At 47.0% G+C, this 18,347-nt stretch overlaps 2 protein-coding genes across 2 annotated transcripts in view; one reads left to right on the top strand and one right to left on the bottom strand.

The window, feature by feature from the left end:
* The window catches only part of CHUK (component of inhibitor of nuclear factor kappa B kinase complex), a 31,045-nt gene extending 28,907 nt beyond the window's left edge, over positions 1 to 2,138 (top strand). Inside the window, exon 21 of the mRNA XM_028728907.2 lies at positions 1,254 to 2,138. Within this exon, the coding sequence (XP_028584740.1) occupies positions 1,254 to 1,280 (27 nt within the window). The 3' untranslated portion in view covers positions 1,281 to 2,138. The remainder of the gene's footprint in view (positions 1 to 1,253) is intronic.
* A 7,618-nt stretch (positions 2,139 to 9,756) lies between these two features.
* On the bottom strand, positions 9,757 to 15,237 carry LOC114596783 (uncharacterized). Its single transcript, XM_077930698.1, has 4 exons — positions 15,065 to 15,237; positions 13,688 to 13,755; positions 12,581 to 12,702; positions 9,757 to 9,859 (listed from the first exon to the last, which is right to left on the bottom strand). Exons 1-4 carry the CDS (start codon positions 15,217 to 15,219, stop codon positions 9,770 to 9,772), a joined length of 435 nt encoding a protein of 144 aa, XP_077786824.1. The 5' UTR covers positions 15,220 to 15,237; the 3' UTR covers positions 9,757 to 9,769.
* Between the last annotated feature and the right edge of the window lie 3,110 nt (positions 15,238 to 18,347).

Here is an 18,347-nt window from a genome sequence, read left to right as displayed (position 1 = left end):
TGCATTGATGATGACTAGTATGTATCCCATAATAAACCTGTTGGTCTTTAAGGTGACCAAGCTTCTAAGTTGTGTTTGCTTCCATAGACAGGCACAGCTACCTCTCTGGAGGGTGAGCAATTTGTTTTATTCATAGCATACTCTGGGTTTGTTAATGAGTCCCAAGTCTGGAGCATGGGGTTAATTGGGGTCAAACATTTCAATAACCCCATGATAAACCCCAATCATACACCTTCATTATCAGCCCTTCTGGTTTTGCTGGTGGAGACTACCCTTGAAAGTGCCACAAAACTTCCATTAGGCGTTTTCATATATTATCCCCTCTTAACATTTTTCATGTTAATGGTTTGTCTTCAGGGGAATAAATCATTTTTGTCATGTTGTCGCCAAAAGGCCAGGTCGTGTTCTGTTGGTTTTCTGGACTGACCTTTTGACTCTCCGGTAAAGAACGGCCTCTAATTAAAACACAAACCAACCAATTTGCAACCCCCTCCTCCACAAGGCCGCAAAATGTCTGAAATTATATTTCCCTTCGCAAGCCCCAGGGTCAGTGTTATGGGAGGGAGTCAGAATGCAGCCTCCTGGATGGTCGCCAGATTCTGTGTACAAATCTGTAGGCGCAAGACCATCGCCCAACTTAAAATAGTCCGGCATGAAAATCCGCAAACTCGGTTCCATGGGTGACTCTGAGTCAACTCCCTGGGATAGTTTATTGTTGCACATTGTTTCTAAATTTATTGTTGTACATTGTTTTAATTGTCTGTTTTAACCACATTTGCACATCAGTTTCTAATGCTGTGAGTGTCCTCTATTTCAGAGGCTTCTACTCTGCAGCCTCTTATAGTTGTTTTAACTGCGAGTCTTTTAGTTCTTACGCTCTTACAGTTGTTTTAACTGCATGTTTTCATTTGTTTTTAGTTCTTATCTGTTTTAATTATCAGTTTTTATCCATCTATTATCCGTGTTCAATCTTGTATTTTATTCAGATGTTTTATCCTATGCTTCTTTCTTTGTCCTTATTTGCTCCAACATTTATCAATTAAAAAAAAATCCTAACTGCTATTTTATTTATATGTTGTTGTTTTTTTATCCTGGTCTGTGACCGTAATAGAGTTCATTCATTCAGCCTCCATGTTAAATGACAACCAGAGAAGTCTCCTTGGTTATCAGGTTGTGTCCTTTGCTCATCTTGCTCTCGCACACTGCTTTATACAAGGGAGCACAGCTGATTGTTGTCCTGCTTTCTTTTGCAGAGTCTCGATTGGAATTGGCTGAATTAGCTGAGTGTGTGAACCGAACTTGGAGAATTCGCAGGTGTGCTCTGTGTGCCTCTGTCCCGTCCTGGATTTATGATCACCTCCTAAATGCAACTGCCACTGCCTGAGAACCTTGCAGTTGAGGATGGCATTTTCATACATACCTGCTAAATCGTTCTTCTAAATCCAGGTTTGAGTGGCTCCAACCCTCTAATAGAGTTCTGCAGCTGCTGTAGTCAGTCAGTGGCCTTACACCCCTTTGCAACAAACATCAAGGTCTGCTGATTATCTTCAGAATTCCTCTTTCTCTTTAATTAATTGAGACCTTGTCAGACGTTGCCATGCTATATTTGTCCATTCCTGCTGGAACTTCTTGGAAAGCTGGCTGCCCCTACTTTTCACACTAAGATGTATAGTCCTGTTGGAGTCATGGGGGCATATAGTGCAATGTAATGAAATGTACAAAGAAATGATACAAATTGCCCTACGTGTAGTTACTGAATTCTACTAAGGCAGGAACTAGAGAGAAGACATGGAAAAGTCTGTAAATAGTTTGTAACATGGTTCATGAATTGGTTCCCCCTTTTCTCTCTGGTTCCTTAAAAATTATTGATATTTGTTCAGCATGGGTGGGGAATCTGTGGCCCTCCAGATGTACTTCCAACCCCATCAGTCTTAGCCAATTGTTTGAGAAGATGGGAGTTGTAGTCCAACACTGTATGTGAAAGGCCACAGGTCCACCATCCCTGTAACATGGAATATTTTGATTATATATCATCTATTTTTAAATATGTTGATTTTTGTATCACCTGACTTCAACCTAACTAGGGTGGGTTACAAATGTAAAAATAAATAAATGAATAAAATGATCCTAATCGGCAATGGTTTTTGCTAGCTCTGTTGTCATTGCCTTGGAACTGTAACAACATATAACAGTTCCCCAGTATACCTTTGGAAGAAAGCTGCCCTTTTGGAAAAATCAACAGTTTTGGGGCTGATAGCACCCCTTTGATTTCTGGAAGTCTCCCCTAAGTTTATTATGAAAACTACAACTTATTTCAAATACTTATACGTAGGTGTGTTTTTCAGAAATAGAGTCCTGTGACAAGGGCACCGGACCGCTGTTCTCTTTGCAACTCTCTGTTCCCCCATGCCAGCAAATAAATTCAAATTGTACGATTACTCAAACAGTTGAACGGGTTACGCAGCTTGTACATGTTTTTACAATCTCAGATGTGTTTTGTACAGAACTTGGTACACACTACAGCAAACAGGGTAAACTTACAATGACTGAAGTCAAGTTTACTTGTTTTAATGTGGAAGTAGCTGAGCAGCCGTCCCTAAATAACAGGTATGCAGTCATCTTTGTATAGATCGAATTCTCATTTTCTGTCGGCGATGTACATGGTCATACATGTCTGACACGAGGAAATAGAAGTATTTGGTTTCTTCAGGTGGAACGAGACACAGCTCTTTCAGTAGATTCTGCATGCTGGCTAAGAGCCTTCTTATCAGTAGAATCTCAGAGCCAACTAGCTGTCCCGAGGATGCAGGTCTCTGGAGAAACTTCAGCAGGTCTGGATCTTTCGGCTACAAAAATCCAAATTTAAGATCCACAAACTGAAAAAACCAAGACTGCATTTACATAGAGATTCTAGGCACATTCCACGACTATACAGTGGTACTTCCAGTTGCAGATGGGATCCATTCCAGAGGTCTGGCCGGATTCCAAGGTTTTTGCAACCGGAGAGACCGCTTCTATGCACGCAAGTGTGGCGGTAGAAAGCATGCACAGAAGCACTCTACCGCTTTACATATGCGTGCATAGCAAAAACCCAGAAATATACTTCCAGGTTTGCCGCTTACGTATCCCGAAGTTTACATAACCGGAGGGATACGTAAGCGGAGGTACAACTGTATTTTGATCTGGAAACACTCCTGGATTTAGAGCCTTGTACGATTCTAGGGACGCGGGTGGCACTGTGGGTTAAACCACAGAGCCTAGGACTTGCCGATCAGAAGGTCGGCGGTTCGAATCCCCATGACAGGGTGAGCTCCCGTTGCTCGGTCCCTGCTCCTGCCAACCTAGCAGTTCGAAAGCACGTCAAAGTGCAAGTAGGTAAATAGGTACCGCTCAGGCGGGAAGGTAAACGGCTGCTCTGGTTCGCCAGAAGCGACTTTGTCATGCTGGCCACATGACCCGGAAGCTGTCTGCGGACAAACGCTGGCTCCCTCGGCCAATAAAGCGAGATAAGCGCCGCAACCCCAGAGTCGGTCACGACTGGACCAAATGGTCAGGGGTCCCTTTACCTTTACGATTCTAAAAGAGGGGGAGGATTCTGAATGCAGATTCCTCTGTTCGCTTATGAAAGTCATAAGTACAGAATGTGATGTAAAAGGGCCAGATATAGAATTCTTTTGTCATGTTAGCTTTCATCATAATTCTAAGTAAAGGCTGCAAGTATGAAGGTGCTTCCTGGGTCTCCTTTGCTAGAATTTCAGTGCAAGAGAGTTCAGAAGCTTTGGATCTGGTTTCAGTGCCAGCTTCAGCCCGGAGTTGGAGGGACATCCATCTTTAACCAGGATGGCATTCTGGGTAAGGAAAGGCAGCATGCGATACAGCTGCACAAAGGAGCAGGCTCCCTTTTTATTCAGTCCAGTCCTGGCTCATGACAAGGAAGGAGGATTTAAACCAAGCCACACCATTTTTTACTTGCAACAAGCATTTCCCCGCCTAGAAAGGACTAGGGACTTACATGTAAAGTTCAATGTTTGTAGGCCTGAATATCCAGTTTGCGTCTAATTTATTAATTTAGCTTGGGCTTTTTTTCTTGAGTCCACACCTGGCTCCGTTCCCCCAGTTTAAAAAACAGAGGCAGGCAAGCTGGAGAGAGACCTCATATTTTGATTATTCCTTATTTATCAGTATCACGTTCATATGCATTCCACCTTTCCTGCAAGGAGCCCAAAATGACATTCATGGGTCTCTATCCCTCCTGTGTTATCTCCACCACAAACCCTTGAGTTAGGTTAGGCTTAATATCCATCCACCTTATTCCACCTTCTGGATTAACTCAGTGAAGTTGTTTAGCTAGCAGTGTCTTTCCTCGCCTCCTTTCCCGGTTAGAGGGTAATACTGAAACATCTACAATACCTACTGCTTTTCCCAAGAAGAGGAACGTATGGGAAGAAAATTCTTACTTATGTAAAGCTTTTACTTAGGGAAGCATTAAAAAAAATCTGAATCGTATTTTTCTATTTTTCCCTTTTACCATCTTTTTGATTTTTATTTCTTTTATCTTTTCTATTTTTCCCTCCCCTCCTCCTGTGTTTTTATCGTATCTATATAAAAGTATTGGGTTTTTGTTAAAAGGAAGGGGTGGGTTCTACCTCCAATTATGAACTTGCACAGTCTTAAAGAGGGGCGCTCTTTAGCCAACTTTTGCTAAACTCCAAAAGTGGCTCGTTGCTAAAATTCTTTGGATTTCAGTTCACGAGCCACGTTTGGAGTTCCGCGAAAGTTGGCAAACATTTCTGACAAACAGAGGGAGCACAGTTTTAAGATTCCCTGCCACAGGCGTGTGAATGAGAATGCCACAGGCACTCACTTTCAGCTTGGCACCCACATTCAGCTGAAGGCAGTCGTGATTATTAGTAAACGTTAGGAAAATCTGGTCCTGGGCTTCAATTTTAACCTGGATGTAAACATTCAATTGAATGTAGATGGGTTGGAAAGGAGGTGCATGGATGTGGCTGCTCTTGTCCCACCAATTCCAGTGTTTCTTCCTAACTCCCTTCCGGTCAAAGTACGAGCCAAGGCAGAGGTCTAGATTCAACCTGTTTGGGGGGCGGGGAGGGAATGAAACAAAAGACATTGGAGTAAACTCTTTGATTTCTGATGGAAGAACAAGTGCGAAACTCAACAACCACCTTAGAACACATTAGTCCCGTGACGTGAGGGTTTGTTGAACCCTTCCTTATCCCGTTCCCGAAGGCAGTCCTCTCCGTGAAGACTTAAGCTGGTCTATGATCTTAAAAATAGGGACGCGGGTGGCACTGTGGGTAAAAGCCTCAGCGCCTAGGGCTTGCCGATCGAAAGGTCAGCGGTTCGAATCCCCGCGGCGGGGTGCGCTCCCGTTGCTCGGTCCCAGCGCCTGCCAACCTAGCAGTTCGAAAGCACCTCCGGGTGCAAGTAGATAAATAGGGACCGCTTACTGGCGGGAAGGTAAACGGCGTTTCCGTGTGCGGCTCTGGCTCGCCAGAGCAGCGATGTCACGCTGGCCACGTGACCCGGAAGTGTCTCCGGACAGCGCTGGCCCCCGGCCTATAGAGTGAGATGGGCGCACAACCCCAGAGTCTGTCAAGACTGGCCCGTACGGGCAGGGGTACCTTTACCTTTACCTTTACCTTTACCTATGATCTTAAAAGTTTTGGGGGTCGTCGTTTATTGCTGGACAGAAAATAGCAAGGACTGAATCCTTTGGCAGGAGACAAAGGAGGAGAGACGTAATGGCTTTGAGCTGGTTGAAAGTGTAGTTTTAAAGCATTCGCTTCTCCCCTGTCTTTAATCAATCTCCAAAAGGAAGGTTTTGCAATCTGTGAGAGGCAGCAGAACAGAAGGCAAGCCTATTCTCTCCAATATACCTTATTAATAGGTACAGTGTATGTTTCTCACTGTGCATCAACAACCGCAATGCATCCACTCTATATATTTTATTTCCAAGTTGTACCTTGGAAGCCTTGCGAGTCGCATGTTTTGGCTCCTGAACGCCGCAAGCCTGGAAGGGAGTGTTCAAGTTTGCGAACGTTCTTCGGAACCCGAACGTCTGACGTGGGTTCCGATTGGCTGCAGGAGCTTCCTGCAGCCAATCGGAAGCCGTACCTTGGTTTCCGAACGTTTTGGAGGTTGAATGGTCTCCCAGAACGGATTCCATTTGAGGTACAACTGTACAAACTTTTTGCTGCCTCACAACTTTGCTAGCGTACACTGGGTGGAATACAGTGTCACACTATTACAAACATTCTGTCTGCGCAAGCACTTAGTAGTAGTATTAGTAATAATACAGTGGTATCTTGGGTTTAGAACTTAATTCGTTCTGGAGGTCCGTTCTTAACCTGAAACTGTTCTTAACCAGAAGCACCACTTTAGCTAATGGGGCCTCCTGCTGCCGCTGCGCCGCCACTGCACGATTTCTGTTCTCATCCTGAAGCAAAGTTCTTAACCCAAGGTACTATTTCTGGGTTAGCAGAGTCTGTAACCTGAAGCGTTTGTAACCCAAGGTACCACTGTAATAAATATTTAAACCCCACCCATCTGACTGGGTTGCCCCAGCTACTCTGGGCGGCTTCAAACAAATATAAAAACACAATAAATCATTAAATATTAAAAACTTCCCTAAACAGGGCTGCCTTCAGATGTCTTCTAAAAGTTGTATAATTATTTATCTCCTTGATACCTGACAGGAGGGCATTCCACAGGGAGGGTGCCACCACTGAGAAGGCCCTCTGCCTGGTTCCCTGTAACTTCACTTCTCACAGGGAGGGAACTACCAGAAGGCCCTCGGCGCTGGACCTTGGTGTCTGGGCTGAACGATGGGAGTGGAGACACTCCTTCATGATGGAAGGAATACTGCTCCCCTCTCCTCGCCCTGTTCTCTGCGTGCACAGACCCAAGCCAATTTTGGGCAGGGCAGGGGAAAGGGGGGAAGAGAAGTCCCATTGCACGAATGAAAGTCCATTTGCATGGCTTCCGCTGATGGGGCTGCATAGGTGAAACCCACTTAACATTTTAAAAATGTCTGCATGCAGGCATTTATCCTCTGTTTTCTACGTACAAATCCCGGGGAGGCTGTACAACTCCTGAACTAAGCTGCCTGCAAGCAGTTTGGTGATGGATTAAGATGAACAAACTGAAGATTAATCCTGAAAAAGAAGGCACTGCGATAAGGGAACAGGGTCCAGGGCAGGGAAGTGCTACCTGTTCTGGACAAGGCTGCATCCCACCTGAAGGACCACATTGGCAGTTTGGAAGCTTTTCTGGACTAAGCGCTGCCTGTTCAAGCAAAGGGATCAACGGTAGCCAGGAACGCCTTTTCCCAGCTTAGGCCATTACAGTTAAATAAGTTATCCTACAAAAACCTAGACCGGGGTTTCCCAAACTTGGGCCACCAGCTGTTTTTTGGGACTACAGGTCCCATCATCCCTAGCTAGCAGGACCAGTGGTCAGGGATGGTGGGAATTGTAGTCCAAACACACCGTATTTTTTGCTCTATTAGACTGACTTTTTCCCTCCTAAAAAGTAAGGGGAAATGTGTGCGCGTCTTATGGAGCGAATGCAGGCTGTGCAGCTATCCCAGAAGCCAGAACAGCAAGAGGGATTGCTGCTTTCACTGCGCAGCGATCCCTCTTGCTGTTGTGGCTTCTGAGATTCAGAATAATTTTTTTTCTTGTTTTCCTCCTCCAAAAACTAGGTGCGTCTTGTGGTCTGGTGCGTCTTATAGAGCGAAAAATACGGTAGTTTTGGGAAGCCCTGGCCTAGACCAAGGGTCAGCAAATTTTTCAGCAGGGGGCTGGTCCACTGTTCCTCAGACCTTGTGGGGGGCCGGGCTAAATGGGGGGGGGGATGAATAAATTCCTGTGCCCCACAAATAACCCAGAGATGCATTTTAAATAAAAGCACACATTCTGCTCATGTAAAAACACGCTGATTCCTGGACCATCTGTGGGCCAGATTTAGAAGGCGATTGGGCTGGGTCCAGCCCCCCAGGCCTTAGTTTGCCTACCTGTGGCCTAGACTTTCCCCAATTTCTGAATGCTTCCTTTCCACTTACCAGATCTTCCCGTTACGGTGGTAGCATACTGCAAAGCCCTGATTTGCAAAGCAGGCCTGCATTTCGTATGACAGGTTGTCCTGTAGAACGATGTATGTGAACTGAAATTCTTTTACGTAGCTAATGAGGATAGCAACATTACCTGATGGGTAACTGATTAATAGCTAAGGAAAAAAAGAGTATTTTCACATCGGCGTTTCCTTTTTAATTTTGCAAACGTTTTTTGCTTTGTTAATATTCTTCACTCAAAGCTTGTTACGTATAAATTACCTACGGACTTACTAGTAAACACATTTTCCACCCCCAGTGTCTCAGAGGGTTGAATCCTTTCGGTGCGATCCCTTGAGTCAAGATGTCAAAATGTTTTTGGTTTACTAAGAGACTTTGTTCCTTCCCGAAAAGATTCTCTCTTTTTTTAAAACATTAAAGATTTTCATTAGATTTTCATAACTTTAAGCAGATAATTTCAATTTGTTACACATTTCTCTTATAATTTTGACTTCCCACCTTCTCTTCCATGCTGTTTTTATACCCATCCCTTTAATATACTGTAAAATATCACAATTTTCACCAAATGCATATCCCACTGTTACAGGGATCAGCAAACATTTTCAGCAGGGGGCCGGTCCACTGTCCCTCATACCTTGCAGGTGGGGACTATATTTGGGGGTGGGGGGGGAATGGCCCCACAAAGATCCCAATAGATGCATTTTAAATAAAAATAAAAGGAAACAGCATGTTTGTGGGTTTGTGGGCAGGCCCCACAAAGATCCCACAGGTGCATTTTAAATCAAAGGACACAGCTTACCTGTGCCTTGTGAGCGGTAGGGGCTGTCGATGGCAGCGGCAGAGGGACGATGAGCGGCGCAAAAGGGCTGGCTCCAGAGAGGAGGCTGCTTAAAATGGCGCTCAGCCCAGCCCAGCCCCCTTCTCTAGGCAGGGCAGGGAGAAGCCAGAAGGAGGGAGGGAGAAGGAGGAGGCGGTATGTGTGTGGGGGGGAATGAATTGGCGCAGGGGGGGAAATGGCACAGCCCGAACGAACAGAATCCCCCTGCCGATCCATGTGGTGATTCCCAGACCATCCACGGGCCGGATCCAGAAGGCAACTGGGCCGGATCCGGCCCCCGGGCCTTAGTTTGCCGACCCCTGCTCTATTACACCACAAATTTAATCTAATATACGTATTCCTCTATTTCATATATTATCATTTCTTCCTGTTGCTCAAATTTCAAACCCTGCCTGCAGTTTTATTTGGTTGCTAAATATATTTTTTCAAATAATCCAAAAAGGCTATCTTCTATGATATGCCTGAGACAGTTTCTCGTTCATTGTGATCTCTGTGCAGATGCATGTGCAGAAAATTATGCAGATGAATCTTCAGAACGTTGTAGACACCCACACATCTGTGGGAGCCGTGAATCCAGTTTCACATTTTAATTGACTGTGTATGCTCACTTCCTCTCTTGGGTCAGTCGTAAACTCTCAGCCTAAGACACCTCACATGGGTGTTGGGAATATACAGAAGGAGCCATAGTGTCCTATAGCCTGCTGGGTGCCTTTTTTGTACTATAAACAGCAGCACATCTCCTCATCCCCACCCCACCCCACCTTACTGGCAACTTTGTACAGCTCCAAAGGCGTCAACCATTCTTAATCTGGCTTTATGATTATTATTGTCGGATATTAAACTTGGCCGGTTCCATCTGGGAAAAGTAGATAGAATATCTTCCCATCAGAATAATATCTTTTCACAGGCTTGGTAGAATGGCAAATCTAAGGGGAAAGCGGGAGAAAAGGGAGAAGATAAGAGCATGGTTATTTATCAATTCTGGAAACTCCTTGGTAGCCAGTGGAAATAATTCTGGAAATTATTTTGTATGCTCTCTGCACCAGCTGTAGTTCCTGAACAGTCTTCAAGGGCAGCCCTGTGCACAATGTATTGTAATCTAGCCCAGAGGCCACCAGAGCATAGACAAGTTGAAGTTCAACGCTGAACAAACAAATACTGTGTAAGTTGCCTGCTTGTGTTATCTAATGAGAAGAGACGAAGGTTGACAGCTGTAGAGAAGAAAAGTGTATCTGGCTGGATTAGGGTGCTCAGAAGACGGGGTGCTGCTGCTGGGTGTGTGTTGTGAATGAATGGATGAAGGGAGGGAGATAAGGATGTGGGGATGAATGAAGGGGAGAAAGATGTGATGGCCTGGGATTCGGACTCAGAGGCTGAACCTGAGGAATCCCAGCCTGCACAGGAGTCCCCGCCTCCAGAACCAGCTGAGCCGGGGCTGGGGCTTGAGCCTGAAGGGCCCTCACCTGTGCTGGATCCTCAGGTGCAGGCACCAGCTGAGTCCGCTCTGGCCCCTGAGGTGATGGAGGACCCATTGCCTGCAGGTGCTCCACTCTCAGCCCCGTCAGGGGAAGAGGAGGTTGCCTCTGGGTCCGGTAACCCTCCAGCCTCTCCTGAGCTGCAGAGGCTCAGGGCAGAGAGGCGGAGGGAACTAAGTTCTCGCAAGAGGAGTGCTCGCCTCCAGGCCAGGAGAGGCGAGTCACCTGTGGACCAGGGCCGCCCTGTGCCTCGGGACAGATAAAAGCCAGCCATCCTCAGTCCCAGGTTGTGGGAGCAACATTGGTGGTAGCCTGTTCCTGCCTGCACCCTGTCCTGCTCTTCTGCCAGAGTTCCTGACCTCACCCCACTCCCTGCCTTGGACTCCGCTTCAGCTTTGATGGACAGCCTCCATAACGCACCCTCAACCTTGGACTGGACTCGGACCTCGCCGCACGGTTAACCCTCGGGACCAGCACAAGAGGGCAGGGAAAGAAAGAAAAAAGGTATCTCCTTTGCCTGCCTACTTTGGCCATCGTTGGTAGGAAACCCCCAACCACCTCCCCCAGTGACATTCAAGACCTCCTAGGATGCCCATGCCTGTTGTAAAGAACGTGACCACCACACTTAGGAAAAGCATTATGTGTCTGCACTATGATAACACAAGGATGTGTGTGATCTGCAAGGCAGCATGATTGGCTGCTGTGAGGAATGAGGAGGGACCTGGAGCCTCAGCACACTGCCTGCTGAGTCTTGAGTCTCCCTAGGGATGCGGGTGGCGCTGTGGTCTAAACCACTGAGCCTCTTGGGCTTGCTGATCCGAAGGTCGGCAGTTCAAATCCCCGCGACGGAGTAACCTGTTGCTCTGTCCCAGCTCCTGCCAACCTAGCAGTGCAAAAGCACACCAGTGCAAGTAGATAGATAGGTACCACTGTGGCAGGAAGGTAAACAGCGTTTCCGAGTGCTCTGGTTTCCGTCACGGTGTCCTGTTGCGCCAGAAGTGGTTTAGTCATGCTGGCCACATGACCCGGAAAGCTGTCTGTGGACAAACGCCGGCTCCCTCAACCTGAAAGGGGGATGAGTGCCACAACCCCATATTCACCTTTGACTGGACTTAACCGTCCAGGAGTCCTTTACCTTTTACAAAGATTAGGAATAAGGCAGACCCTGCTCTCAGGTCTACAGTCCGAAAAGCTACAACACAAAAGGAAAAGGGATCAGAAAGGGTGACAGGGATCCACAAGGGCTTTCTCTCAAGGAGTTCTCTTGAGATAAGTTATACTGAGAGTCCCATGGACTGCAAAAAGATCAAACCTATCCATTCTGAAGGAAATCAGCCTTGAGTGCTCACTGGAAGGACAGATCCTGAAGCTGAGGCTCCAATACTTTGGCCACCTCATGAGACGAGAAGACTCCCTGGAAAAGACCCTGATGTTGGGAAAGATGGAGGGCACAAGGAGAAGGGGACGACAGAGGACAAGATGGTTGGACAGTGTTCTCGAAGCTACCAGCATGAGTTTGACCAAGCTGCGGGAGGCAGTGGAAGACAGGAGTGCCTGGCGTGCTCTGGTCCATGGGGTCACGAAGAGTCGGACACGACTAAATGACTAAACAACAACAACATGGGACATAGGGACAGGGGCAAGGAGGCAAGATTGTGATTTCATGGTTTGGGGAACGGTAAGTACAGCCCCACACAATCATCTCGCAAACTCATTCGTGAACATGTGACATTGGAAACAGCGGGGGCAGCCATCAGTAGGATTCGCCCCATCAAAGTGCATTCCGGCTGCCATTTGGAAAATCAGTGGACAGACACAGCAAACAGCCACATTTTCAAGCAATTTGGGGGAAACCAAACGTTCTCCCAATGCATTTTTACATCCATTTGAAATGACCGACATTTATGTACCGTATGTATTATTTGGCAGGATACCAACCCATCTCAATGCTTTCCTATGGCCACCCCACCCCACCTTGTGGGTATATCTATTTTATTCCGAGCTTATACAAGGGATGGCTACTGAATGCAAGGCAAGGGACAGCAAATCCCAGCCCACTTGCTGAGTAAGTTCTTACTCTAGTAAACGAGCCCCAGAGCTAATTGAGCATCACAAAGGGACTTGGAAGAGGTGTACACGAGAGAGTCCCAATAAATTAGGATAACCACATACCTTTAACTGTTCAGCTTTGAACTCCAAATCTAAAGTCAGTATTTCCCTGGGCTCCGGAGCTTTCTTACGGACTTTTTTGGGTTTGGGTGGATAATCTGATAATTTGAATCTGAGTTTCATACCTGAAACAGTTTTAGGAGGAGAGTGTTCAAACAATTTGGAATTTCAGTATATAACGCTTACTGTATGTATGTATGTATGTATGTATGTATGTATGTATCTGTCTGTCTGTCTGTCTATCTATCTATCTATCTATCTATCTTATCTACAGTGAGGGGGGAAAGTATTTGATCCCCTGCTAAATTTGCCCGTTTGCCCTCTGACGAAGAAATGATTAGTCCATAATTTTAATGGTAGGTTTATTGTAGCCGTGAGAGGCAGAATAACAACAGGAAAACCATCTACCTCTTGTAGCCCAGTCCAGCCTTGTGCAGGTCTACAATCTTATCCCTGACATCCTTGGACAGCTCTTTGGTCTTAGTCATGGTGGCCACTTTGGAATGTGCTGGATTGATTACTTCTGTCGACAGGTGTCTTTTGTACAGGTACTGTAATGAGCTGGGATTACGGGTAAGACCTCTCCCTTACAGCAGGTGCCTCTAATCTCAGCTCCTTACATACAGCGAAGATACCAGGTAGCCTGACATCTGGCTGTTTGACAGGGGGTCAAATACTTTTTTCACTCATTATAATGCACATCAATCTCTGACTTTTGTCTCCTGGGTCTCTGGGGGTTTTCCTGCTGTTATTCTGTCTCTCACAGCTAAACTAAACCTACCATTAAAATTATGGACTGGTCATTTCTTCGTCAGAGGGCAAACAGGCAAATTTAACAGGGGATCAAATACTTCTGCCCCCCTCACTGTATCTACCTACCTGCAGCCCACACTGTTCCCGCTTGCACCCTCCCTGGTGGGTCTGCTTTGTCCCACTTCTTTAAGGTGTCAGTTTGGGAGTTAATTTCAATAGGGAGAATGTAGCAGGACTTGTTTCACGGATTTTGGGAGAAACTCTTTGGCAGAAGCTTGAGAGGATGGCAGCGGGGCAGGGTGTGGTGGTGAGACTAGACTCCCCGGATTCTGCAACCAACCATAGGCTTCTACTCACATGGCCCAAACTTTATATATTGCTCAAAGACGTCCCTGTACTGATCAATGCCCCCTTTGTCTTCAATCCTAGGAGAGAGAGATGCAGAAAGTAAAAACCCTTAAGATTGCAAAGAATGCCAGGCACAGAGCCAAGGTTTTACACGCTACGTTCACGTGAACATTGTGCATCATCCCTAGCTAGCAGGACCAGTGGTCAGGGATGATGGGAATTGTAGTCCCAAAACATCTGGAGGGCCATGTTTGGCCATGCCTGGACTAGATGACCCTTGGGGTCCCTTCTAACTCTGCAACTCTATGGTTATATGACATTTAGAAAGCAGTTCCATGTGCTGAAAAAGCCAAGATGGAGGGGTAGCACAATAAAAAAAATTAGGAGAAATCTATATATTACTAGAGTTGAACGGTTACATAAGCAACTACCTACTTTGGATTTTTCTCCATAACAAACATGTTCGGAGGGGAACAGATGTCAGGAGACAATATGAGCCTCTTATTTTTGTGAATAAAAGTCCTGGATTCTTTTTTTTTTTTTAAATGGCTATAAATTCTACATTGGAAAGTTGCTTTCCGGTTGTGAGTCTTATTCCATTGTAGATAGGGGCTGCCATACGTCCATTGTAGATAGGGGCTGCCATTCGTTCTCGTTGCTCAGTCCCTGCTCCTGCCAACCTACCAGTTCGAAAGCACGTCAAAGTGCAAGTAGATAAATAGGTACTGCTCTGGCGGGAAGGTAAACAGCGTTTCCGTGCTCTGCTCTGGTTCGCCAAAGGCAGCTTAGTCATGCTGGCCACATGACCCGGAAGCTGTATGCCGGCTCCTAACTGGACCTAACGGTCAGGGGTCCCTTTACCTTTTACCTAGCTGCTTTGAGCCCGGCTCTGGCTGGGGAGGGTGGGGTACAAATAAAATTTATTATTATTATTTATTATTTTTATAGGGTGGGGGACACTGGGGATGAGGTCGTGGAACTGGGGGGAGGGGCCAAAAAAGTTTGGGAACCACTTTTTCTAGACCATAATGAATAACCGACAAGTCCAGAAATCGCTCAGCAAAATGGCGTCCAGGTGCATTTTTGCTGAATCAGCAAAATGTCCAGGAAAACCCGGACGTATGACTAGTAGGGCTATTTTTTAAAAGAAACAAACAAAGGAAAGGCCTAAAACATTTGGGGGGGGCGGGGAAGAGATGTTCAACAGCTCAACAACTTTGTTTGGATTTTCACTATTGGGAATACGGCAACCCGAATGGTAGACTGCCAGATCAAACTCCTCTCAAGACCGTTTTCACAGTCCTGTCATATTTAGCAATCAGAAAATAAAGCGGGAAGTCTCTGGGTAGTTTGAGAACTGAAGAAGTCATCTCCAAAATCACTCACTCTTTTATCAGTGTCCTTTTAGTCTTGTTCTCTAGCCAAGAGCCTTCCGATTGGTGTCGGTGAGGAGTGATGTCGATTGTACTTCCTTCGGGGCTGTTTTCTATGAGCTCCTGAACTACACATTGGAAAATGTCCTTGTATGTCCTGCAACACATAAGCTATACAAAACCCAGTAATCTGAAAATCACTTTAATGGAAGCCGCTATCAAGTTTTTCTCATTTACGGGCTATTTTATCCTAGATCCCAAATTTGCTAGTTCTTAGCTTTGTTTGGAGGGACGCAGGTGGCGCTGTGGGTTAAAGCACAGAGCCTAGGACTTGCCGATCAGAAGGTCGGTAGTTCAAATCCCTGCGACGGGGTGAGCTCCTGTTGCTCAGTCCCTGCTCCTGCCAACCTAGCAGTTTGAAAGCATGTCAAAGTGCAAGTAGATAAATAGGTACCGCTCCGGCAGGAAGGTAAACGGCATTTCCGTGCGCTGCTCTGGTTCGCCAGAAGCGGCTGAGTCATGCTGGCCACATGACCCGGAAGCTGTACGCCGGCTCCCTCGGCCAATAAAGCAAGATGAGCACCGCAACCCCAGAGTCGTCCACGACTGGACCTAATGGTCAGGGGTCCCTGTACCTAGCTTTGTTTGGAGGGACGCGGGTGGCGCTGTGGGTTAAACCACAGAGCCTAAGACTTGCCAATCAGAAGGTCGGCGGTTCGAATCCCCCCGAAGGGGTGAGCTCCCGTTGCTCGGTCCCTGCTCCTGCCAACCTAGTAGTTCGAAAGCACGTCAAAGTGCAAGTAGATAAATAGGTACCGCTCCGGCGGGAAGGTAAACAGCGTTTTCGTGCGCTGCTGTAGTTCGCCAGAAGCGGCTTAGTCATGCTGGCTACATGACCCGGAAGCTGTACACCGGCTCCCTTGTCCAATAAAGCAAGATGAGCGCCGCAACCCCAGAGTCGGTCACGACTGGACCTAATGGTCAGGGGTCCCTTTACCTTAGCTTTGTTTAGTTCTCTTGCATCACCTCTGGGTTTCCCGTATTTTGCAGGGACAAATTCAAGCACATACCAAAAGTTCAGATTTGCGCGATTAAAGTGCTCTGCCACCTCAGCAGAACAAGTTCTTTAGTGGCCTTTTTTGCGGGTAGAAAAGTGATGGGGAGATGCACTGAAAAGTGTGGGATCAACAAATGATTAACAGGAAAATATACAGGCGCCACACAATTAAATCAGGAGGAGTGCTCAATGTTGAAGAACCTCCCTAGAAACAAATGAGACCAAATGCTCAATAAAGACTGGGCAGAAGAACATTGCTGTTGTCGGGGCCGGCCCACCCCTGAGGCAAGGCCAGGTGGCTGCCTCAGGCGGCAGGATTTGCAGGGGCAGCAGATCTCAGTTCAGATCTTTATTCCCCTCCTTGTTCCTGATGTAGAGCTTCACTCCCCCCTTCTTCCGTGTTAGGGAGAGTGGTTTGCCTCAGGTGCCAAAATGGCCTGCTCTGTTTGTTCAGTTAACTGCCTTCCATATCTGCCCCAAGGTAACGTACAGAAGAAAAAAATTTTTAATCTAAGTCAGTGATGGCGAACCTTTTAGAGGCCGAGTGCCCAAACTGCAACCCAAAACCCACTTACTTAGCGCAAATTGCCAACACGGTAATTTAACCCGTATATCTCATTTTTTCTGTGTAATTTACATTTCTTCTTTATAACTGCTGTTGTAATAAATAACCCTTCATAAAAGTTATTGCATTACATTCCTCATTAAATTATCTTTACATTGATATACAATTTTATGGTATAACTCAGTGCATTTTTTAAAAACATGTTTAGGGGTACTCTCATTTTGATTCAAGAAATTCACCACAGCAGAGGTGGGAGGTGGGGGGATAAATACAGTTCAAATCGGGGAAAATAAATACATTGGTACCCAAAAGCCAGTGTGGTGTAATAGTTAAGAGCAGTGGACTCGTAATCTGGTGAACCGGGTTCGATTCCCCGCTCTCCACATGCAGTTGCTGGGTGACCTTGGGCTAGTCCCACTTCTCTGAAGTCTCTCAGCCCCACTCACCTCACAGAGTGTTTGTTGTGGGGGAGGAAGGGAAAGGAGAATGTTAGCCGCTTTGAGACTCCTTAAGGTAGTGATAAAGCGGGATATCAAATCCAAACTCTTCTTTTTCTTCTCAGTCTTCGAACAGCTTAGTTCTCGAACTACTTGGAACCTGAACACTTCAAACCCGGAAATGAGTGTTCCAGTTTTGGAACATTTTTCGGAAGCTGAACGTGCTCTGTTCTGAGTATAACTTCCCTTTTGAGTGCCACACTTCCGTTTTCCTAGTGAGGGAAGGCTGGGCCGGGGCGGCAAGCAAGCAGGCAAGGGATGTCGCCGCCACCCCTCTCCCAGCCTGCTCCTGCTTGCAGACAAGCAGGAGTGGGATCAGGCTGCTCCGCTAGGCAGCGTTGCTGCTTGCACGGGAACGGGAGCTGGATCGGGGCAGCTCAGCTGGGGAGGCGCAGGCTCTGTCACACTTTCCATTGAGGGGTTCATGGCTGCACTCCCCTCAAGGGAGAAGTTTAAAGGAACCCCCACCTCCTGCAACCCCATGATGGCAGCCAGGCTGAATAGTCGCTGGGGTTGGGGAAGGTGGAGGCAGCCCGGAAGCTGCATCTGAGAGCCCCTGCACCACCTGAAGGCAGCCAGGCACTCCTCAGCTGAGCTGCCTGATCCCGCTCCTACTTGCGTGCATGCAGGAATAGAGGCAGGGATCTCTCAGCCCGAAGCCTCCACTCCACTTCTGAGAGATCCCCGCCTGCAACTCCCGCTTGCACCGAGCCCTCCTCTCCTCCTTCTCCTCACCCGCCCCTGGCACAGAAGCTTCGGCCCTGCTGGGGCGACGGCACGCATGCCCACAGAGAGGGCTCTGAGTGCCCTCTCTGGCACGTGTGCCATAGGTTCGCCACCACTGACCTAGGTCTACACGTGCACATATGGGTAGACAGTCATGCTTGTGGGATATGAAACACAAGAGCAGTCAAGTACAACATTCCTAGAGTGAACATGTTTACACATGGCGAGGAATGTTTGTCCAGCCAGCAGGTAAACTTCCTGTTTCCTTCTGGCCTGGGACAGACTTCCTCTGCATGTGACTAGAGGTGGGCGTGGCCTCACCTGTGCAGGTAATGACAAAAGCACAGGGCAGGGCAGCCATCTCTCTTTTGTTGACTACATGCATCAAAGAAGCAACATCTGCTTAGCCAAAGATGCCCTCTTGGCTCCAGCCAAGAGAGGACAAAGGGAC

Source organism: Podarcis muralis, chromosome 6, assembly GCF_964188315.1.
Source record: "Podarcis muralis chromosome 6, rPodMur119.hap1.1, whole genome shotgun sequence".
Taxonomy (NCBI): Eukaryota; Metazoa; Chordata; class Lepidosauria; order Squamata; family Lacertidae; genus Podarcis; species Podarcis muralis.
The sequence above is the reverse complement of the archived record's forward strand: the minus strand, read 5'-3'. Positions and strand labels throughout refer to the sequence as shown.

What these genes read in the sequence shown, in the direction of transcription:
- LOC114596783 (XM_077930698.1), bottom strand. Translation starts at nt 15,219, where the DNA reads ATGTGTTGCAGGACATACAAGGACATTTTCCAATGTGTAGTTCAGGAG. An exon ending in AAAAGGACACTGATAAAAGA is followed by an intron (nt 13,756 to 15,064) that starts GTGAGTGATTTT and finishes TCTCTCTCCTAG; the next exon opens with GATTGAAGACAAAGGGGGCA. An exon ending in ATATATAAAGTTTGGGCCAT is followed by an intron (nt 12,703 to 13,687) that starts GTGAGTAGAAGC and finishes AAACTGTTTCAG; the next exon opens with GTATGAAACTCAGATTCAAA.